The 16,382-nt window shown below is 38.3% G+C and overlaps 1 protein-coding gene and 1 non-coding gene across 2 annotated transcripts; one reads left to right on the top strand and one right to left on the bottom strand.

The window, feature by feature from the left end:
* Window positions 1-1,069: 1,069 nt before the first annotated feature.
* Window positions 1,070-15,302, top strand: LOC141620659 (uncharacterized). The gene is made up of 4 exons (XM_074437472.1): window positions 1,070-1,774; window positions 2,321-3,762; window positions 13,511-14,747; window positions 14,862-15,302. The coding sequence occupies exons 1-4, from the start codon at window positions 1,070-1,072 to the stop codon at window positions 15,300-15,302; spliced, it is 3,825 nt and encodes a 1,274-aa protein (XP_074293573.1).
* Window positions 1,442-1,548, bottom strand: LOC141625143 (small nucleolar RNA R71). The gene has a single exon (XR_012534939.1). It is a non-coding gene; the product is annotated as a small nucleolar RNA R71 (small nucleolar RNA).
* Window positions 15,303-16,382: the final 1,080 nt, after the last annotated feature.

The raw sequence follows: 16,382 nt of genomic DNA, 5'->3' as shown, positions 1-16,382 counted from the left end.
TTAATTATCACTAAGGCTAATTAGTTGGGGGAAATTGGTGAGGGTAGTTTAGAGGATTTGCATGTTTAGGGTTTGGTTCTTGGGTATTGTCGACTTTTGACCCTTGCCCACCAACGAGAGTTGGTTAGGTTGTTAGTTGGATATTTGGGAACCGACCCTTGTCACCGACTAAGGTTGAGACCGAAAGGGAGAACCGAGGGAGGGTGCCTCTAGATTAGTGTTTGAAATCGACCCTTGAGAGAGGGAGTGGGATGACCCGGAATACGATGAGGGTTTAATGACCTTGACCATTTACTTGACCTCCTTGGGAAAATGCATGTTCTTGGGGTTGTCGGGTTTTGAGTTAGGGATACCGGCTTTCGAACCCGAGAGGGGGGTTAGTCGGGGTAGCTAGTGTCCTATTTCGAACCCGAGAGGGAGGTCTTAGGCGAATTAGAGCCATCTCCCCCTTACCTACCTACCCCTTTTGATTAGCCAAGACGATTAGTATGTGGAATTACTCATATTCATGGTCGAACCGAGTTCTAGTCCTTCCCATTATTTGATCTAGACTTTATCTTTTAGCTTGTTCTTTTCTTGTCTAGTTTATAGTCTTTAAATTGGTTAGTTTAGTGCTAGTTCGTTACCACCCTCTTTGTTTTATATCGACTTAGCTAAGCTCAAGAATATAGACAATTAGTAATCACCCCTACTCCTTGTGGGATCGACCCTCTAGAGTGTACAACGATAAAATCGTGCACTTGCGAGGTATAACTTGATACCATCAAGTTTTTGGCGCCGTTGCCGGGGAGTACGGCTTGATATTAATCGTTTTTGTTCTAGTTTAGACTAAGTCCTTTGTTAATAATCCTTTCTTTCAAGTGCTTAGGTCTTTTGCATGAGTAGGCGACGAAGAAGAGGTCAACCAACATATTAACTTGACCGCGAAATTGAAGCCACGGCAAGAAGACTTAATTCATTAAGAAGAAGGGGTTTACTTGATACACCACCTATTGAAGAAGTTAATCACCAAGAAGCTACCGAAGTGTTTGAAAATCCTTTTGGGGTTTTAGAAGAAGAACCTAACATCATGGGTGATCCGGTTCCGATAAGAGAGACTATGGCTCCTAAGCACATAGTCAATCCAAGCATCCAAAGGCCACGAATTCAAGCTAATAACTTTGAGATTAAAAATGCCTTGCTCAACCTTGTTCAAGACAACCAATTTGGAGGAGGTCCCTTGGAGAACCCAAATGATCATCTAAATGAGTTCCTTGAAAATTGTGATATGTACAAGTCAAATGGGGTCTCCGATGATGCGGTTCGCCTTAGGTTGTTCCCCCGTTCACTTAGGGGTTCGGCCAAGGATTGGTTGAAGAATTGTGACCCGGATTCCTTCAAGACATGGGATGAGTTGGCTTCGGCATTTTTAAACAAATATTTCCCACCCTCAAGAACGGCCAAAGTCAAGAGTGAACTACAAAGCTTTACTCAAGAAGAGGATAAGACCTTATATGAGGCATGGAAACGGTATAAGAAGCTCCAACGGTTATGCCCTCACCATGGCATCTCCGAGGCCGAGCTAGTGAACAATTTTTACAAAGGGTTGATTCAAGACCTTAGGCTTTCATTGGATGCGGGATCGGGGAAAGGTGCCTTAGACATTTTGGGGAATAAAGCGACAAAGAAACTAATTGAGGAGATGGCCTCAAGAACTATGGAATGGGGAAGTGATAGGCAAATGAGAAAGGGCAAGAGCAAAGATTCTAATTCGGTTTTGAATGTGGAGGTCAAGGTAATGCTAGATGAGCTCACCCAACAAGTGGCTTTGCTAAATTCAAAACCTAAAGGCTCCGATATGAGGCAAGTCTTGTCTTGTGAGTTGTGTGGTGAACAAGGGCACACTCCCATTGGGTGTCCCTTGATTGCACCCCTCCAAGAGGAATGCTACGAGCAAGCAAATGGAGTTTGGGAATCAACTAGTGCAAGGCAAGGGTTCAACAATAATAACAATAACCAATTTGTCAATGGAAAAAGAACTCACCCTTTCTTGTCTTATGCTTCACAAAACATTCAAAATCCAGCCACTTCCCAACCTCAACAACAACAAAGGTTCGATCAAAATTCTCAATTCCAAAGACAAATTCCACCCGGTTTCCAAGGGAAACAATTTGTCACCCAAAACCAACAACCATTTGGAGGTTTCAAGGGACAAAACTTCAATCAACAACAAAACCAAAATTTCCAACCACAAAACCAAAACTTCCAAACCCCAACAAAACCATCTTGGGAACAAGCCTTTGAACAATTGGTTATTGCAAATCAAAAATCCGACTCAAAGCTTGATAACCACATTGCCTCACAAAACCGGGTTAATGATGAAATACGGGCATCACAAAAGGCTACGGAAACTTATGTGCCCCAAATTTCTCAACAATTGAGTCAATTGGCTCAAAATCCGGGGAAGTTTCCGGGTAATACGGTTAACCCAAGGGAGGTGAGTGTGGTATTTTTGAGGAGTGGGAAGCAATTAGAGGAGGTTGAGAAATCTCCTAAATGGAAGAGGAAGAGGGTGTCTAGTGAAGTAGTGAAAGAGCACCCGGTTGAAGTTGTGAAAGAAGATGAGATTATGGTGGAGAAGTCTAAGGGGGTGGAGATGGTTGACCCTCCAAAGCAAGACGAGCCTATTGCAACTAAGGCCAAAGAATGTACTCCACCACCAAGGGAGTATGTAGCACCGGTACCCTTTCCACAAAGGCTTGCAAGGCCTAGGCTTGAAAAGAAATATGAGAAGTTTGTTGAGATCTTGAAGGGAATGAATGTCACTATTCCATTCCTTGATATGATTACCGAAATTCCATCTTATGGCAAGTTTCTTAAGGAACTTGTCACTTTGAAGAAGAATAATGGAGAGGTGCAAACCATCAACCTCTCTAAGGAATGTAGTGCTATTCTTACTCACACCAACAGGCTTCCAAATAAGCTAGAGGATCCGGGTAGCTTCTCTATTCCTTGTTCTATCCAAGGGGTGGCTATTAAAAGAGCATTGTGTGACTTGGGGGCTAGTGTGAGCCTCATGCCACTTTCAATATTCAAGAGGCTTGATTTGGGAGATTTGAAACCAACTAGAGTTTCACTTCAACTAGCCGATCGGTCAGTTAAGTTTCCCATAGGTGTGATTGAAGATGTACCCTTGGTTGTTGGGAAGCTTGTCATACCATGTGATTTCTTTGTTATGGATATGCCCGAGGATTACAATGTGCCTATTATTTTGGGGCGGCCTTGTCTTGCTACCGGTGGAGCTATGATCGATGTAAAGAGTGGCAAGCTATCTTTGCAAGTGGGTGAAGATAGAGTGGAATTTGAACTCCACAAGTCCATGGAAGCTCCATCTCTAAGTGACACTTGTTGCATTGTAGACATTCTTGAGAATCCCATGGAGGAGCATGACCCAAAAGCTTCCTCTATGGATCCTTTGGAGACTTGTCTTGTTAGTGGGTATGAGGTCGATGACAAAGATGTTGAGACTCTTGCATATGTATGGATGTTGGATTCGGCTCCAATTCATGAACAAGCTCCCAAGTTTGAAGTGTTGGAAGTTGGTAAGAAGGAGGAGAGTTCCACGCCTCCTCCTACGGTTGAACTTAAACCTCTTCCCTCTTCTTTGAAATATGAATTTCTCGGTGATAATTCCACTTTTCCCGTCATCATCAATAGTGCACTTGATGACACCCAAACCTCAAAACTAATTTCTTTGCTCAAAAGGTTCAAGGGTGTCCTTGGGTACACTATTGGTGACCTCAAGGGAATTAGTCCCTCTTTGTGCACTCACAAAATTTAACTTGAAAATGAGAATGCATCCTCAATTGAGGCACAAAGAAGGCTTAATCCCATAATGAAAGAGGTTGTAAGGAAAGAGGTCCTTAAGCTACTTGACGCCGGCATTATCTATCCTATTTCGGATAGTAGGTGGGTAAGCCCGGTTCATGTAGTCCCCAAAAAAGGAGGCATGACGGTAGTGCGAAATGACAAGAATGAATTGATTCCTACAAGGACGGTAACCGGGTGGAGAATGTGTGTGGACTATAGGAAGTTGAACAAATCCACCCGGAAGGATCACTTTCCTTTACCGTTCATGGATAAAATGCTAGAAAGATTAGCTCAACACAACTATTTTTGCTTCTTGGATAGCTATTCGGGATTTTTCCAAATCCCTATCCATCCAAGTGACCAAGAAAAGACCACCTTTACTTGTCCATGTTGGAATATGTGTCCTCCGACAATAATGCGATCACGACTGTTGATCATGATGATCACATGTTTAAGTCTCATTAAAATGAATACAATTGGGAAGTAATATTGTTATCACAATCGGTCAACATATATCGGTAATGATTGGCTTACTAGAGTTTGACATTACTTCGTGTGACGGTGGTGATCGCTTGATCCCCAGGTCATACCTAAAGGGCAACCCTCTTAATTGATTATTTAATTAATCGTATAATGTTACGAGTTAATTAAATTACTTGAAAATTGACGGACGATTTTGGAAGTGAAATTTACGTATCATATTGAAATGTGATTAAATAAGATACGGTCTGAGTGATTGAATTGTGTCATTACTCGGATGAAATAATTGTTTAATGTAACAATTAAAATTGAATGAATTATTATAAATACAATCAGTTGTGATTTATAAGTGGTTAAATATTTTGGTACAAGTAATTATGAAATTACTAAGTCAATTTTTTGTATGTGACGTATTTTTATTAATACGTTGATTTTTAATATGTTAAAAATACATGACAAATTATGTTGCATATGACATGTGACATAAGACAAGTTGACATTTTGACAAAGATAATGTGGAGTCCATATTATCTAAATGGACCGAAATTATGGGAGTAATTAGTCTAATATTGTGTTGATTATATTAATAGAAAACACAATGATTACCTACTCTTGTAGCCATGCAAACCTAATGCTCATGGTGAAGAGCAACTAGAGCATGCATTGGCTCCCTCCCATGCCACCCTTCCACCCGGTTTTTGAGATGAAAAACCATTATGGTTTTTCATCTTATTTACCTAATAATACACTAATATGAGTTAGTCTATTATTCATTCTAATCATCATCCAAAATACAAGTTTTCTAGAGAAATAAAATCCTCTCTTTATCTCTCATCAAAACCGAAAATATTCAAAGTGTTAACATTATTTTTGGTTCAATTTTCTCATAGATTAATATTATAACTAGTATTTGTAATATTAATTTAATTAAGAGGAGCCTTGGGTATTATATTTAGGGAGAGATCTTACTCTTAGATCTTTGTTCTTCCATTGGAATAAGCTCAAGAACAAAAGAGAAAGGTGATCTCTTTTGTGCCCAAATATCCGAAATTTAATATGTAAGGACATAATTTCTCCTCTATTTATTTTTAATGTTTGCATGCATAAGATCCGTTTTAATTTATGACAAATTATTTTAACATATATGAGTATGTTATAGATGTATATAGATCTACATTTCCTTCAATCGGTATCATGAGCCACGGTTGTTTGCATGCAAATTGGTTAAAAGTTTTTCCGAGTTATATGAATAACAAAATAAAACTTGTAAAATTTGTGTTATTATGAGATATCACGAAATAATTACATGCATGTTAATATTTCTGGTCCTAAAGTGTTTTAGGATTTTTTGGTTAATTTTTCGGATTTTTATTGTTCATAATTTACAATAATGACATTTAAATGTGATTTTATGAGTAAAAATGTCATTTTTGGTCGAAAATTAGCTATACTTCGAATTTTAAGTTGGTTTTTGGATATGTTGTTACATATATTATTTTGAGATAACCTGTAAATTTTCATAATTTTTGCACTTGTTATGCTCGAAAAATGAATTTTTCATTATTAAATTCGGATTTAAGAGAAAAATAGGTTAATATGAGTTAAATTTCGAATCTGGTCATAGAAAATTTATATGTTGTCACATGCAATTTTACAAGATGTGTGTAAAATAATTGGCTATAAAGAAGTCTTTTAGCATGATTTATGAATTTTTGTAGAAAAATGGCATAAATAGTGACATTATTAGTTGGATATTAATAAAACATATTCTATGACTTAGGAAAAACGTTTAATGTTGCATTTTATTATATTTTTCAGATCTAAAATTGAAAAGTTAATGAAAATAATTTTTCCATGTTTTTATGATTATTTTATTAAATATCGATAAACCGCAACATTGTTTTTCCGGAAAAATTTCGAAATTTTTAACCTAAGATTTTGAACATTATGAGTGTCATGGAATTTTTCCAGAATGTTCATGAATTTAAATTTCAAATTTTGAATTTATTTGAAATTTTTGGATTTATTTGAAGTTTAATGGCTTATTTTTGTAATTTTTGGTCCTTTTATGAACAATTTTATAAATAAAGGTTAATTATGGTCAAATTATTAGTGAAGACTATATTTTGAGTCCTAAGAGGTTAGGGTAATTAACTTATGCATAAATATGAGTTTATGTATTTTTGTGATTATAAAATGTTGAAATCACGCAAATCCGTAAAAACCGAGTAATATACGATATTGGCTAATTAAAAGGCGATTTAGCATAAAATTGAGCATGTTCTTACATAATATAATGCTGCATTTTCTTTATGATTGTCATAATTTTAATTTATGTAATTTTTGAATTATGTAATTTTACTTAGTATGGCCTTAGATTTTAATTGGTATTTCCCGAAATGTATGGGAATATCGATTCGGTTGTAATTTTTATTGTGATCTCGTATCACCGTTTTGTAATATTTAATAGATTTATTTTATTTTAGTTACAAATGTATAATAGGAAATTATGTTATTTATTATGTAATTTTATTCATTCCGGAGTTCCAAAAGACGGATTTCTTCAAGAATGGCGATACATAAAGACGGTGTTACCTCGAGATGTGAGCCACAACCGAAGTTCAAGGGACCAATGGAGTTGGTTTCCGAATATGTAATAGATTAATAGTTTTTCTATTTTAGGAAAGGCCATACTAGGATTTATTTATCTTTATGCTTGCATTTTATTTTATGTCACATGCATCGCTAAATCGCCATAACTAAACATGCATTGTCTTATTTTATCGAGTTTATCGACCGTGTCAATTAGAATTATCGTAGTTCACCGCTTTAGTTCACTTAAAACGTGATAGATAATAAATTGACATGACCTCTCGCTAAAACTATCAATTGAGACATAGCCTTACCAAATAGTAGAAACCATGAAAACCTATTTCGCGAGGGAGTGCACTCGGCCCTACCGGGGTACAAACCTTGTTACGTAGGGGAAGTGGGTGATGAGTGTTAATCCACCGAGTTCATGTTAATAAGGGTTTCATCGGCCATACCGTGCCCAAGTTGATGTGGATTTGGATAATGGACACATTTATTCGAAATTTGGATTGAGCTCAACGGAAGTATTCGCGACCGTAGTTGCATGTGTTCCGGGCTATAGATAATTATTAGAGTAATTTTATCGACCAAGAGTTCTAAAAGTAGAATCGATTAAAATGTTAATCCACCGAGTTATATTGATAAAGGTTTCATCGGCCATACCGTGCCTAAGTCGATATGAATTTGGGTCTTGGAATCATTTATCTAGTTGGGTAGAGGTCACTAGAAAAATGCATATAACTTGTTTAAATCATACATTTTTACGAGTATAATTAAAACGACATTTGTTTTACTCCTTATTTTTGTTTTGTAGACCACTTCTTATTCATAACAAATGGCAACACCAACTCCTAATGCTACACCACTCGCTACTTCATCATGGCTCCGATCCTTTATGGATCGATGTAAACTTGAAAAGAATGGGTCAAATTTCTCCGAGTGGGATGCCCAACTCAAATTAGCCGCCGAAGGTGACGACAAGCTTCGTTACCTTACCGAGGCCTCTCCACCCGAGCCCACCACTAGGTCCACCGCGGCCACTAGGGAAGCCTATGAGGCTTACCAAAAGGAGTCCGCCGCAATGAAAAATGTCTTAATATTTGCGATGGAGGCGGAACTCCAAAGGAGAGCCTTCAAAATGGGCAATGCTAATGAGATTTACTCCAAACTTGTGACCATGTTTTCACAAACCCCGCGGATCGTCCAATATGAGGCGGCCGCGGCATTCTTTGATCTCGACTTTAAAGAGGGCCAAAAGGTTAGCCCTCATGTGCTCAAACTCATGGAGCTTGTCGAGACCTTGAAGATTCAAAAGGTTGAAATCCCCAAAGAACTCATCGTAGATAGGATTCTACACTCCTTGTCTAAGGTTAAGGCATATGTACAATTCCGGGTGAATTTCAATATGCAAGACAAGGATGTGTCTCTTGAGGAGTTGCACAAGTTACTTGTGCAAGCCGAGAGGGACATGGGGTTAAATGTGAACCCTCCCAAGGATGTGCTTAATATAAGCGCAAAGAGTAAGGGGAAGTTCAAGAAGAGTGGAAGAAAGGGTAAAAAGCAAGCTCCCACATTCACCAAAGCTAAGTCTTGTGAAGCTAGCACCTCCAAAGTCAAGAAGGGTCCTCTTGACAAATGCCATTATTGTAATGGCATGGGACATTGGAAGAGGAATTGTTCCAAATATCTTGGTGATATCAAAGTCGGAAAGATCACTCAAGTAGGTAAATGACTAACCTTCTTTTATGTTTCTAAATTCAACTATGGTAATGTGATGCAAAGTTGTGATAATGTATCTCCCTTTTTATTATAAATAGGGCCTCCACCAAGCAAAGACAAGGGAAAAGAAAAACAAGCGTGATAAACCATGGAGAAGCTAAGGATAGCTTTTATGGAGCTTTGTTTTTCATTGTCTTATTTTAAGTAATGTTTTGAATTTTTAGAACTTTAAGTTTCCGTGTTCGACATGGAAAGGTATTTTGGATAATGGTTTGTATTTTGGATGATAGTGACTTGGTTTGCAACCCAAGTCACACGTTTTATCATTTATCCTTTATGTTCTAAAAATTTCATCTTTAAATGCTTGCGTTTTGAAACATAAGATTATTCACTAAAAGTGATCTAATAGACAAATATAATGACCGGTTTCATTATATGTCCACATGCTTAAGGCTTGTGTATGATCATTTATAAAGTGATTTTGAGTCTATGAACTCTCTTAAAGGTATGTCAAACACCAAGTACACATATAAAATCAATAACAATTAGTCAACCTATGAGGTAGTCCTCCTTATACTTCAACATCATTAATTTGTGTCTCATATGCTATCTTTGAATGCTTAGTGTATTCATTCTAAAGATAGAGTGGGAGAAAAATGAGGACACAAGGCAACATGACAAGGCAACATGAAATTGTGCACTTGTGTAAATGAAGATCTACGCAAGAGAGAATGATTTGAATAAAGGTATATCTATTTACATAGTATGTCGAGTCTCAAGTTAGTTCTATATGACTTAAGAGACCAAGTGAAGTAATCATAAGAGTTTATTCTCAAGATAACTACACGAGGAGACCAAAAGAAGTTTTAGAAGAATAATGACTAATGTAAAGTCTTAACAAGCTTTTGACTAAGGTTATGAATCATTTGACCAATAGTTTCAATCATGAGTTTTACTTAAGAGCCTAAATGAATCATAGTAACATACTAGTTATGATCAAGTTGCAAAGATTGATATTCCGATATCTTCAATAGCCAACGTTTTAACCACGCAAATGTCATTGTTTAACCTCGCTATGATATGGTTAAACCTCCTTCCGAAAGTGTATTCCGAAGGACCTATTCTAAATATTATTTGTACTTGAATAATGACATAGCTACACATCATTATGACATGAGTGTGTTAGAGATTTAAAATCTCTTTCCGTAAGGTTGAGATGAGACCACTTCAAAATAGGCATTTTGAAAGGATATGATGGGAACATATATGGTTTTATCCTAGTAACTTGGCAAAGCAATTTATATTTATATTCTTGACAAATTTCGATTAAGAAGTCATCTCGAAATATGTAGAATTGAGTGGGAGTTAGGAAATTCTCATGTGAAGACATAGAATTTAGTGGGAGCTATCATCCTTGAATGTATAAAACTCATTACTCATTAAAGAATGACGAGCTAATATCTTCTTTCATAAAGAAGCTTTTGAGTTTTCAATTCTGGATGAAAATGGACAATGATGAATCCAATTACATCATGGGATGTTGGATTAGTATTAAGAGATACACATCACATCAACATACGCGTAGGTTATTCGTATGAATGAAAATGGGATTACCATTAGCAGTCATGGTAGTTCATTGAACCTATGAACGGTTGATCTCATGATTATTAGTAACTAATGTTTCCGCCATTAGAATAATCATGTACATGTCCAATTATGAATCATATGCATAAGAGCATGAGGATTGACTTGGTGAGCCATAATAGAAGCGTCATGAATTCTCGAGTAGAATCCGATGAGCGATTTCAGTGATTGACGGATGTTCTATTGTGTGTCAAGAGTTTGCACATATTGTAGAAAATTCGAGCACATATGAGGATTTATGAGAATCCCAAATCTTTCAAGCCCAGAAAGAGAAATGAGAAGTTTTGGAAAGATACTTGGTTAAATAAGAGGTTATTCAAAACAATCTTTCCTAATAAAGCTAGGACTTGTGAGAAGTACTAAGCTAATAATCTTGTCAATTGTTACAAGATTCTACAAAACATATACCTAGTGCATTGTGTGTGGATGGAATACTTGATCGGTACAAGTTGTATTATTCATCACAAATTCGTTCATTATGAGATGATCGATAATAAAGTTCTTTCAAGTTAAAGAACCAAAACCAAGGTCGAGAACCTTGATGTATGCTTGGTAAAATTCATGGTATGAGAACATGAATGTGAAGGAAATTGCAAGTGTAAGAAGTTTGAACACGTGGACACATGGGATGTTAAACTTCTATTGCAATCGATAAGTGTTTACACTTATAATAAACATCACAAGGTTGTAATATGATATTGACTACCCGAGTGTGATGTCGACATTTGTCGTTTGAGTTATTATTAACTCACTTGGTACATTGTTATATCCAAACGGGTTGTAGAGACAATTGAAACCCGTTAAAGTGAACATGGATTAACATTGTTTTTGCCCATAGTTACTTATATGAGGTGACGTCTCGAAGTGACTAGAGTGTGAGGCGATTGATGGCAAGTTCAAATGCCATAGAGTCATGTGAGATGACTAGTCGATCACATAGGCAGATTGTTAGGAACATTTTGTCGGGCCTTATGACCGCTTATAGAGTTCTGGCAAATTTATATAGCCTGGTCGTGGCGAGAGCTACTATAGTATTCAAAATGAGTCGATTCTTTTGACTAAAGACTATTCGCCTAAGATGGCACATTTGCTTCGATTAACTTTGATTTGTGTTACTACGACCTTCGTAAATGGGGTCAAATGGGCATATTTTGGGTTATGATGGTTGTGGCTAGTCGAAAGGAATGAGTGCAATAGGAATTGTCCACCCCTAGTCAGGGTTATAACAATATCTCGGGGCCACTCGAGGAGTAATGAATCGGAAATGCGTGGCCACGCTCGGAAGGTATCCGGTGTGGATAAATCCGGTCAAATCGCTTATTCTCCGGATCGAGGAAACCACTCTCGATATGATCACTCGCAAGTACGACCTGAAAGACACCTTGCATTGAGTGGGAGATAGTAATAGGACAAGAGAATTGGTGACGCACACTTGTCGAGGACAAGTGGGAGATTGTTGGAATATGTGTCCTCCGACAATAATGCGATCACGACGTTGATCATGATGATCACATGTTTAAGTCTCATTAAAAAGAATACAATTGGGAAGTAATATTGTTCTTGTCAACTGGTCAACATATATCGGTAATGATTGGCTTACTAGAGTTTGACATTATTGTCGTGTGACGGTGGTGATCAATTGATCCCCTAGGTCATACCTAAAGGGCAACCCTCTTAATTGATTATTTAATTAATCGTATAATGTTACGAGTTAATTAAATTACTTGAAAATTGACGGACGATTTTGGAAGTGAAATTTACGTATCATATTGAAATGTGATTAAATAAGATACGGTCTGAGTGATTGAATTGTGTCATTACTCGGATGAAATAATTGTTTAATGTAACAATTAAAATTGAATGAATTATTATAAATACAATCAGTTGTGATTTATAAGTGGTTAAATATTTTGGTACAAGTAATTATGAAATTACTAAGTCAATTTTTTGTATGTGACGTATTTTTATTAATACGTTGATTTTTAATATGTTAAAAATACATGACAAATTATGTTGCATATGACATGTGACATAAGACAAGTTGACATTTTGACAAAGATAATGTGGAGTCCATATTATCTAAATGGACCGAAATTATGGGAGTAATTAGTCTAATATTGTGTTGATTATATTAATAGAAAACACAATGATTACCTACTCTTGTAGCCATGCAAACCTAATGCTCATGGTGAAGAGCAACTAGAGCATGCATTGGCTCCCTCCCATGCCACCCTTCCACCCGGTTTTTGAGATGAAAAACCATTATGGTTTTTCATCTTATTTACCTAATAATACACTAATATGAGTTAGTCTATTATTCATTCTAATCATCATCCAAAATACAAGTTTTCTAGAGAAATAAAATCCTCTCTTTATCTCTCATCAAAACCGAAAATATTCAAAGTGTTAACATTATTTTTGGTTCAATTTTCTCATAGATTAATATTATAACTAGTATTTGTAATATTAATTTAATTAAGAGGAGCCTTGGGTATTATATTTAGGGAGAGATCTTACTCTTAGATCTTTGTTCTTCCATTGGAATAAGCTCAAGAACAAAAGAGAAAGGTGATCTCTTTTGTGCCCAAATATCCGAAATTTAATATGTAAGGACATAATTTCTCCTCTATTTATTTTTAATGTTTGCATGCATAAGATCCGTTTTAATTTATGACAAATTATTTTAACATATATGAGTATGTTATAGATGTATATAGATCTACATTTCCTTCAGTCCATTTGGCACCTATGCATATAGGAGGATGCCATTTGGGCTATGTAATGCTCCATCTACTTTTCAAAGAGCTATGATGTCAATTTTCTCCGATTTTGTTGAAAAAGAAATGGAAGTTTTCATGGATGATTTCTCGGTAGTTGGGAAAAGTTTTGAAAGTTGTTAAACAAATTTGGAGAAAATTTTGACCAAGTGTCAAGAGTCTCACCTTGTGCTTAATTGGGAGAAGTGCCACTTCATGGTACAAGAAGGTGTTGTGTTGGGACACATAGTGTCCAATCGTGGAATAGAAGTTGATAAGGCTAAGATAGAGGTCATTGCTAGTCTCCTACCTCCCACCAACGTCAAGGGGGTGAGAAGTTTCCTTGGACATGCGGGCTTTTATCGCCGCTTCATCAAGGACTTCTCTAAGATTGCGAGACCTTTGACCGAGTTGTTAGCCAAAGATACTCCTTTTGTGTTCTCTAACCGATGTCTTGATGCTTTTAATAGGTTGAAGGAAGCGTTGACAAGTGCTCCAATCATACAACCTCCGGATTGGAGCTTGCCGTTTGAGTTAATGTGCGATGCGAGAGATCATGCCTTGGGCGCGGTTTTAGGCCAAAGGAAGGATGGAAAAGTGCATGCAATTCATTATGCAAGCAAAACACTTGATGACGCTCAAACAAATTACTCAACAACGGAAAAGGAGCTCTTGGCCGTGGTCTTTGCTATGGAGAAGTTCCGGACCTACTTGGTGGGAGCCAAGGTGATAATGTTCACCGATCATGTTGTTTTGAGACACTTGCTCATCAAGAAGGAGTCCAAACCTCGTTTGATAAGGTGGATATTACTTCTCCAAGAGTTTGACATGGAAATTAGGGATAAGAAAGGAGTTGAAAATATGGTGGCCGACCATTTATCCCGGCTCATCAACCTCAATGTTGACAATGGGCTTCCTATCAATGATCACTTGCCCGATGACCACTTGTTGTCCCTAAGTTTGGGAGAAGCACCGTGGTATGCGGATATAGTGAATTATTTGGTCTCCGGGATAATCCCATATGATTATGACTCACATAAGAAGAAGAAATTCTTTCATGATCTAAGGCAATATTTTTGGGATGAGCCTTGTTTATACAAATCTTGTGCGGATGGGATAATCCGGAGGTGCATTCCAAGTGAAGAGGTGAAGCCGATAATTTCACTTTGCCATGATATGCCAAGTGGAGGGCATGGTAGTTCAAGAAAGACCGCCGCAAGGGTGCTCCAATGCGGTTTCTATTGGCCTTCCTTATTCCATGATGTGGCAACCTACGTCAAGGGGTGTGATAAGTGTCAACGAAGCGGCAATATTTCAAGGAGGCATGAGATGCCAATGAACTACATTCTAGAGGTAGAGTTGTTTGATGTATGGGGAATTGACTATCAAGGTCCTTTTCCATCATCCAATGGATATGAGTACATACTTGTTGCGGTGGATTATGTGAGCAAATGGGTTGAAGCTATCCCAACAAAAACTTGTGATGCAAAGTCGGTGACAAAGCTCATGGAAACTATCATATTTCCAAGGTTTGGGGTTCCAAGAATTGTGATTAGTGATCGTGGGAATCATTTTCGGGAAAGAACTCTTGATGCTCTTCTAAAGAAACATGGGGTGCAATATAGGCGTAGTCTTGCCTACCACCCACAAGCAAACGGCCAAGCAGAAATCTCAAACCGTGAGATTAAAATGATTCTTGAGAAGACCGTGAGCCGGTCAAGGAAGGATTGATCAACTAAGCTTAACGATGCATTATGGGCTTACCGGACCGCTTTCAAAACACCGATAGGAATTTCACCGTTCCGGTTGGTGTACGGAAAGCCTTGTCACTTACCGGTAGAGTTGGAGTACAAGGCATATTGGGCAATCCGACTTCTCAACTTTGACTTGAAGAGTGCCGGAGAAAAGAGGCTTCTTGACCTCAATGAGTTAGAAGAATTTAGACTTGAGGCTTATGAGAGCTCAAGGATTTACAAAGAGAAGACTAAGAAGTTTCATGACAAGAAAATTTTGAGAAGAAAATTCGAGGTGGGAGATTTGGTTCTCCTCTTTAACTCGCGGTTCAAGTTATTCGCGGGGAAGCTTAAGTCGAAGTGGTCGGGACCTTTCACCGTGGTCCGAGTTTTTCCCCATGGGGCAATTGAAATATCCGATGGAGATCAAGCTTTCAAAGTAAACGGGCAACGGCTCAAGCATTACATTGCCGGAACCCCTATCATGAAGAATGTAAGCTCCGTCAATACCTCTCTTCCCCATAATTGAATGTGATTCATGACTCCGTCGAGCCTACGACATAAAACAAGGGCGCTACATGGGAGGCAACTCATGCATCTTTGTAAATATCATGCATTTAGGTAGAAATTGAGGAATTTTGGATGGATGATACTTGTCATTTTGATTGATGTCGGTTACAATTGTTGAAGAATTTGGGATTTTGTATGATGAACAAGCGTTTTACCATCTATTGGCCCTTATCCGACGTCATGAGTCGGTTTTAAAAGTTGAAAACACGGAAGTCGAGGCCAATAGGTGAAGGGATATGGAATAGGGGCATATTGGAAAAAATGTGATGGAACGTATTCCCAGCCGGGTGACCGGCAGCCGGTCTTCTGACCGGCTGGGAAGTTTCTGTAACTTCAATTAAAATGTGACATTTTGAAGGATGAGTTGTCCCAGCCGGCCGGCCGGCAGCCGGTCTACCGGCTGGGAACACATTTGTTAGGAAAAATCCTTCAATTTGACATGGAAGAGTTGTCCCAGCCGGCCGGCCGGCAGCCGGTCCACCGGTTGGGAATGCGTATATTGGGGCAAATGTATCAAATTGACTTAGAAGAGAAGTCCCAGCCGGCAGGCCGGCAGCCGGCCCACCGGCTGGGAATGCATATGTTGAAGAAATTGAAGTTAGGGTGTCCTCCCAGCCGGGCGACCGGCGGCCGGTCTTCTGACCGGCTGGGAGTCTTCTGTAAATTTCCAAAAAAAATTCAAATTAACACGTTTTCCCAGCCGGGTGACCGGCGGCCGGTCTCCTGGTCGGCTGGGAACCCACTAATTCTCTAATTTACACGAAAATCACCCTTTTCACTTCCTTATTTCGACTCCTTCTTTCTCTCTTCTCTCCTTCTAACCCTAACCCCTTTTCTCCATTCTCACCAACAACCACTCCCACCACCCCTACCACCTCCCTACCACCAACAACCACCGCAACCTCCTTCCTAACCCTTCACCTACCATCAAAACAACAAAATGGCCCCAAAGAAAAGAGTGAGGAGAGGAGATTTAGCCCTTCAACAAGCCGAAATGGTGGCGGCGGCGGCGAACGACATGAGCACCGATCCCGACTTC

Source organism: Silene latifolia, chromosome X (genome assembly GCF_048544455.1).
Source record: "Silene latifolia isolate original U9 population chromosome X, ASM4854445v1, whole genome shotgun sequence".
Lineage (NCBI taxonomy): Eukaryota > Viridiplantae > Streptophyta > Magnoliopsida > Caryophyllales > Caryophyllaceae > Silene > Silene latifolia.
Note: the sequence above shows the minus strand (reverse complement) of the source record. Positions and strands in the feature narration are given on the sequence as shown.

Bases quoted from the DNA above. Each gene is read 5' to 3' on its own strand.
- LOC141620659 (XM_074437472.1), top strand. From the start codon at position 1,070: ATGGGTGATCCGGTTCCGATAAGAGAGACTATGGCTCCTAAGCACATA. The intron at 1,775-2,320 runs GTAATGCTAGAT...TCCGACTCAAAG, and splicing joins TTTTGAATGTGGAGGTCAAG to CTTGATAACCACATTGCCTC. The intron at 3,763-13,510 runs GTACACTATTGG...TGCTTTTAATAG, and splicing joins AGGTTCAAGGGTGTCCTTGG to GTTGAAGGAAGCGTTGACAA.